The sequence below is a fragment of the Alligator sinensis genome, unplaced genomic scaffold (assembly GCF_000455745.1).
Source record: "Alligator sinensis unplaced genomic scaffold, ASM45574v1 scaffold344_1, whole genome shotgun sequence".
Classification (NCBI taxonomy): domain Eukaryota; kingdom Metazoa; phylum Chordata; order Crocodylia; family Alligatoridae; genus Alligator; species Alligator sinensis.
The window spans coordinates 981,215-988,786 of record NW_005842427.1 but is presented as its reverse complement, the minus strand read 5'-3'; the positions used below and the strand labels follow the sequence as shown (position 1 = coordinate 988,786).

The 7,572-nt window shown below is 41.2% G+C and overlaps 1 protein-coding gene across 1 annotated transcript in view; it reads right to left on the bottom strand.

Moving 5' to 3' along the window:
• Window positions 1-6: 6 nt before the first annotated feature.
• SLC22A15 (solute carrier family 22 member 15) overlaps window positions 7-7,572 on the bottom strand; it is a 36,755-nt gene continuing 29,189 nt past the window's right edge. Inside the window, exons 11-12 of the mRNA XM_025211733.1 lie at window positions 6,437-6,625; window positions 7-2,466 (exon numbers count right to left, since the gene is read on the bottom strand). Coding sequence (XP_025067518.1) covers window positions 2,380-2,466; window positions 6,437-6,625 — 276 coding nt within the window. The 3' untranslated portion in view covers window positions 7-2,379. The remainder of the gene's footprint in view (window positions 2,467-6,436; window positions 6,626-7,572) is intronic.

Here is a 7,572-nt window from a genome sequence, read left to right as displayed (position 1 = left end):
CCCAGGGCTGGGTTCCCATTCATAGTTGGGTTCAGCCCTTTCATATGGCTGGGTTGCCTTTGCACAAAGATAAAACCCAAACTACCAGAAAGGCCAAAAGCCCCAGTTTAATGAGAGAGTCACTACTACTATCCGACCCAAAGCCAGGCAGAGTCAGGAAGTACACTGCGGAAATTACTCCCCAATAAACAAAGGTTTACAACCGCACAGATACAACCCCTGAGTTTGGCATTAACATTCTCTAAGCAGCTTTCATATATTTAGAACCATTGTAAGTCAAAAGCCACACCAAGAACCTAGAGAGAAACCTTTCCTCAGATTACATCCCTGCAATTTAAAATGCAAATGTAAGACTAAAGAAAACATATTGAAAAAATAGAGTCAAATTTACTAACAGTCCCAAGAACCTCACTCCAAGTAATCTTCCTATGTAAAAAAAAAAAAAAGAAAAAAAAAGCTAAATATGGAAGAAAGAAAATCCAGGCGACTTAAAATGTAAAATGTTCTATTAATTTTGCCATCACATTTGGAAGAGCTGTGCAAAGAGAGAGGGGAGGACACCAAATTAACCTGAAAATGGCCCAGTGTGATTATACTGGTCAGTAGTTGCCCTGATCTTCCCTACCAAGTACTGGCTGTAGAGGCTACAGCTCTGCAATTTGCTCATAGGATTGGTTCAGTAGAGGATCTTTTCAGACCACAATGAAGCATTATATGCCGGAACCAGGAATGTTTGGAGACCGCCATCTACTCTCAAGATGGGGATGACTGTAGTAAGTTCCATTTTACAGGTTCTGATCAGGCAAACTTCAGGCTGCTTTTTTTTTTTTTAAAGTGTTAGTTTGATTTAGTATTGCTTAAGTTTAACTCTTCGATAGGTTCAGTAACTGCCCCTTCTTCCCAATTGCCTGATCCAGTGCTATACTCCAAAGAATAGCCTTACACATTCTTTGCAGTCACCTTAATATGAAATCTGATTCAGCAACTGCCAAGAATTACATAAAAATCAACTCTCTAGGAATGCTGAATTGTTACACAAAGACTTCATCTTATTAGTTGGCAACACTTCAGACACTCAACATCTTTAATAAAGCACTTTTAAAATCACTGTAAAAAAGAGAATAGTTTTCCCTCAGCAAGGTCACGTAACCAACTGAAAGTCGGCACAAGCCACTTCCAAAGAACTTTACCTGTACACAAAACTTTAAAATAAATACTAGCAGCCTTCTTCAAATAACCTCCAAGATACTAGCAGCAGTCTGCAGAGGCAGCAACTACAGTTCCTTGTGCCATCGTAGAGGTCATTTTCCGCTAGCTATAATCATGGACAGACCACAGTAACACAACAGCTAGTTAAACTGTGCCCTCACAATTAAATTACCACCCCAAAGACATTCACTAAATGCAATGGAAAGACAAGTCACACTCCTTCAAGTTTACACAGCAAAGTGTAGACAAGGCAAAAGCAGCAAAAGTAACACATGCAACTGAAGGTCAGAGATGTCCTAAAACTAAACAGACATGGCAAATCTGTGTGTGTAACAGCCAAAAGAATAGGAGAGAAAGATTTGGGAGACCGATGCAGGGAGAATAAATCAGTATTAAGGAGGACTTCTGTTCCCTTAAAGCTTTTTTGCCCATTCTAATTTGCTGGTCCTTTCAACCTTCAATGGTCCCTCTAGTGCTCCACCTACCACAACTAAATATAGGTTGTCAGCTGTTGGTGTACCCCATCCCACAGCACCACATCTTCCAGACTCTGGAACTCCGTGACAGTATGTGTATATGGAACCTGCACAGATTCTATAAGCTCAATGTCCCCGCTGTGCTGTAGGCATCTTAACGTGCAGGGTGTCAGAAATCTGTTCCCCTTGGGCTGGCACAGAGAGCCTTCTGTCACGAGTTAAATCCTCTAGGTTTTATCCGTCTGAAAAATATCTAGTGACAGCTTTCAAGTTTTTGGATTTAAGTTGGTTCAAACGAGCTCACCTTGAAAAAACATGAGCTCACTTTGAAAAAAATAGGAACAGGTGAAATGGCAATCTTCCCAAAAGGTGGATCAGTTCTCAAATGCTTCAAGTTTCAGAAATACCTTATGCCACCACCTCTGTGCTCAGACTTGGTTTGCAATCATACTTCTGAGCCGCAAAAATTTAACTGTTTCTCATGTGCGAGAAAAAAAAAAAAAAAATCAGCAGTAGTCACCAATCAAATAAACGTAATGAATTTGAACAGTACTCTAACTCTTCTAAAGCAGAGGCACTTGCCCTGTTGCATCCATCTGCGGATGGTCCCTTTTTTCATGTTTTTAATTCTTACAGGCAGATGTGGCTGGACAAGTAAAAAAATAGGCATAAAAATGAGCATTTCTTCTTCTTGTTACTTGATCATCTGGGTCTCTTCATCAGCATCATAAAACTCCTCATCCTCACTTCCACTTCCTGCACAGCTGTCTCTGTCTCCAGACTAGAAAGAAAAATGAAATACTTGCTTAATGTTCGGCAGGCATAAATTTCACACACCCCCAAAAATGTTTTTCTGCAGCACGTTTCAGAGCATCTTGATGTTTCATAAACATGAAGCAATGCAACCCTACTGAGATGCAAGTGAGAACTTCCACTATACATATTCAGGAAACTGATACCAAAAAGTTAATGACTTGCCCAGGATTACTCAGACTTCTCAGATGCAAGTAAGTGGATTTTGGATCCATATCTCATTGGATTCTTTAAGTGATGGCGCACCTGATGACACCTCTCTGCTCTCACCAGTGGAAGACGAAGGTGGAAGCAGGAAAAAAAAACTAACTAGGAAACTTCTCATTTAGTGAGCTACAAAGCTTCCTGACAGAAATGTTTCTGTACCACGTGACTGTGAACTGTTCTACACTGGGCATTTCCACACCATGCTCCAGCATGTCTGGGAAGGGACACTCATGCATGTTCCCTGCACATTTGCTCCAATTTTTGCATATGTCAAGCCTGGAAATGTGCCAGTGAGGCTGCTCAGAGGGCTCTCTCACAGTCACTCAAGGCCTCAAACTCCACCATGCTTGAGAACCACCTTTGGTGTGGCTTCACCACTGCATTCTGGGGTTGGCAAACAAGACTAGGTGAGTGGGGATGTAGTGTAGACATACTTGTCTAGTGTCTCCAACCCTCTCTAACTACTAGAGGTAGTCTCAGGAAGTAGACTGCCTTTCTGTTTTCCCATCCTTAATTATTTGTAACTGGTGTTTGTTCTGGACATCTTCCTACATGGATGTTATTACAATAAGATTGAGGACACGTGCCAAGTTTATTTGACATGGTAATCAAACAAACAAAACTTGAACTGGCCAGAACAGCAGAATTAAAAAAAAAAAATGCCTAAACAAGTGAAAGAAAGACTCTAAGGATCTAGAAGATTTTAGAAACTAACAGGACAACTGGAGCAGCAACTACAACTAAGCTACCACAAAATATAAAAAGCTCAGCGTGCCAGGTATCAAGGAAAAGCAGAGGTGCCACAGATGCTGAAACTGCTGTAAAAGGGACAATGGTGAGGTAGCTGTGCTGGTGGGCAGTTTCATACCCTTGGCTTCTACAGCACCTGAGGTTGGGGGAAACATACATTTATACACTGTGTTCACAGCTCATAAAGGTTCTGTGCCAAGCAACATGTCTATGATTGGATAGAATTAAGATCTGTAAAACCCATTTGTCAAAGGAGAACTGCATTTAAACCTCTTTATTCTCACTCATGAATTTTGACAATATCATTCTTCATCTCCCTGCAGCAAAAATCTGAGTAACATTAAGAATAAAGATCCATTTGAAGTTCCTTGTTTGGGTTAACAATATACTTGAGAGCATCTCAAGTGGAAAGCATTCCCACAGCACCATGCTAGGATCCTGGGTTCTGTAATGACTTGAGTGGATAGGAGAGAGCACCAGATAGATCACTAACACCACTTCCAAAGTACCCTTGGCTCTCACTACACGTCACTCATCCACATTCTGAGCCAAACTAATCCCTACTTAGATTCCAAGATCAGGCAAGTGGACAGGTTGCAGTGGCATGTTCCTGCTTTTTAGGATACATTTTGATAATAAGGTTATAGTCCCTTATACTGTAGTGGCCCTGGAAAAATTATTTCATTTTTACTACCTAAAAAATAAGACACACGTAATTACGTAAATAGGAGTTGGCTTCCATAGACTCCAAAATGCCCCAGTCCCCAAAAAACAAAATATCAAAGAAAGACAAAGCTCTCTGGGTGACAGCAATAACCAGTCAGCACACAATACAATAGCTTTATAGTATTGCAATGATTCCTTTGCAAGCAATTTTCCCTCACTCAGCGTATGCATCTTCCCAGCCTATAGCACTAACAAAAAATGATGGCTCCTATGGAGAAGGAGAATTATTAAGACGCTTGTGTGTCATTGAATCATGCAAGTCATGTTACTTTGCTCACCCCAGAACAAAAGTGTTGGTCATTTTTTCTATTATCTCCCATTTCTCTCAAAGCCTAACAGAGAAAATGTGACAAGACTTCAGTTTTTGTTGATCAGAGTGGCTACATTCAAGCCTTGTCTACCACTCAGGTGGATTGGTGGTATTAGCTAAACCAGCACCATCCCTCTAATAAACGTGCAATTTCTATCTAGAGTCTTTTTTTTTTCCCTAGCATAGCTTATACATACCAGTTCCCCTGGACTTTTTGCCAGTATAAACCGCATCTACCCCACAGCTATTCCTCATACAGTGGTATCAGGGGAGGGTTGGAGGGTGGGGGGTAGAAATCACTTTCCTCACTGACATGAAACAGCAGACTCTGCTGGTATTTGGTAAAGCAATGTGTGATTAATGTTAAACATATCAAAACAGGAATTTTAAACATCCTGTGCAATAACCCAAGAAATATTAAGAAAAATGGGTTATGTTGTTTTTTTGCATTCCTCAGGATCATCTCAGAAGAGCAGGGCTGTAACTGAATGCTATTCAAGATGAATTTCATATCCTTGAATATGATCAGGGGGAGACAGTCTCCATTTTGAGGAGACTGACTACATCATGTCATGAAGGAAGGACAATGGAGTCCACAGGGATAACGTAGAGTATAAACAGCAAGACATTCAACCACATCCTGTAAATCCTATGGCAACTCCACTAGGTCTTTCCATGGCCTTGCCAGATAGACTATCAGCTTTTACTTTTCTGCACATTTTCTCATGGGAAGATTTAAATTAAACATGTAATGGGCCAGGCTCCATCCTGGGTATAACTTCACTGAAGTTAAGCATATTACTATTGACATCAATCTGGCACTTTCTGTAGCCTCTAGATTCAGCCATCCAGTATTTAAGTAAGCATGTTAATTTATTTTTGTTTGATAAAATGTACCCCGCTAGTACAGAGGTACAGTAACACAGGGTCCAAGAGAAATCTTTCATCTCAGGAAATGACTGAAAAATGGACAAAACCTACTTAACAAGGGAAGTAAATGCAAGAGTGCAACCAGCCTCATTGGGGGGACCAATGAGGTCCCCGCTTCCACAATCCTACACCATGGTGATAGGGAGTCCTAGCCAGGATGCGCCCAAACATGCATAGCCTACCTGAACCCACAAGTATGCCCTAAGCCTGTAAATTTGTTGGCAAAAAGGCTCGAAGGTAGCTTCCTGAGGCTGCTCTCAAGGCCCTGAAAGCTACCACTAGGGACAAATTTGGAGTAACGTCACCAGTGAACTTCTGGGTTTGGAGCATACCTTCAGGCATCAGAGAGGGGGGCGTGGACAGGGCACGTTGCAGACCATCCCAGCCAGGGCATGCTGCTATTTCTGTGTAGACAAGCCAAAATCATCTTCATGATTATGCCTTGGGACCATGAGCTCCAACATTTCAACTCATCTCAGTGACTAGGATCAGTACAGAGGCAGATCTCAGAGTAAACTAGGCCCTAACCAAGTTTAGCCCTTTATAAGTTAGAACCTACCCCTTATAATTGAACCCAGAAAGAAATTGAAAGTCAGCACAGATCACAAAACACAGGTATAGAATTGCTTTTGAGAAACTTTCACCAGGGTCATGGGGAGGTTTTGAATGATCTCAAAAACTAGCTTTGCATGAAGCATAATGCAACAATCCAGCTTAGAGGCAAAGCAGGCAGATAACTTTGCTAGGGTCTTTTGTCCTAAAGGAAAAGTTTGCAACCTTCCAGCTAAGTACAGTTTCATGGACTGAGCTGGCCCAAGTAGTATTTCAGGAATACTCTAGAGAGTATTTCAGAAACAATGGTAAGATCATGAACCATTTCCTATGTTTCCTTGGAACCTGTCAACCACAAGCTGAAAACCACTGTCCTAACCTAGTTAGGGTGCCCTATGCAAGTTGGCAGCTACTAGCAACACAGTACAAATCTGAAGAAGTATTGACCAGAAAGCTGGGATACCTGCGAGCCATCTAGTGCTTGTAGTGACATGGCTTCTTCCCCAAGTCTCCAATATGAGCACACCTGCAGGTCTGATATTGTCTCTAGCAAAGGGCTGTTCAGTGTTTCTGGCAACAATAAACTCAGGAGCCCAGAGAGAAGGCCAGTAACTCCAAACACAATATAGGGCAGAGACCACTGTACAGATTTCTGAAAATTAAAGAAAAAAATATAGTTTAACAGAGTAGGAGTCCTTACCTACCATTTTACATATTCAGACATTTAGATTTTATTCTACCTATCACATACCTCAGTAGACTTAGATGCCCAAGGGTGATCTTAGCCCCTGAAAAACTTTTTGTTTTAACAAGTACTTCTCTATGATTTCAGTGAAGTAGATGGTCCTCCTCCAATTTGTTCCACCAGAGAGTCAGGGGCCCACCATTTCCCCCAAATCTGGTTTTATGGATTTCAAGTTCCCTTCTGGGGCTATTGTGAAGTTCCCAGCATCTCAGGTCTCCATACCAATACCAACACTTAAAGCTACAGTGACTGGCTATGAATTTTAATTTGCATGTATACAGCAAGGTACAGTGACAGGAAAACCAACAGAGGGCTGCCCCATTTTTTTCTTTATTAAGATAATAAAGATTGTTACACCTCCAGCTTTAACTGATGACTGCAAGTGTCAGGATAAAAGGACATTTTCTCACCCCCTACTCATAAACTGTGCATTGAGGCACTTTATATGAGGAGATTCACCTTTACTATGAGCCATTTACAGAAGGTACTATAACCACTAAAGATACAAGGCAGTGATTTTATATGATATGATAAAACCTTCACTATTACCCTTTCCCTTCCTGGAGTTTTATGCCAGGCTCATCACTGTGGTATCTGAGCATCTCAATGTAGTGAAGCTGCAAATCTGTGGACCAGTTCTACAAATCCTTAAATGGATAAAAAATACCCAGTAGACTAGATGTTGGAGTTTTGTCTAAATAAAGGCTAGATCCTCTGTCCTTAACCTTGTATGGGGAAGCACAAAACATTAGATCATCCAGTCAGCCTTCTTGGCACATTGCACTGATTTAAACTGTACTCATACAGTCTAATCTGTCTCCCTCATCCCTCCAATCATCTGACACACCACAGTC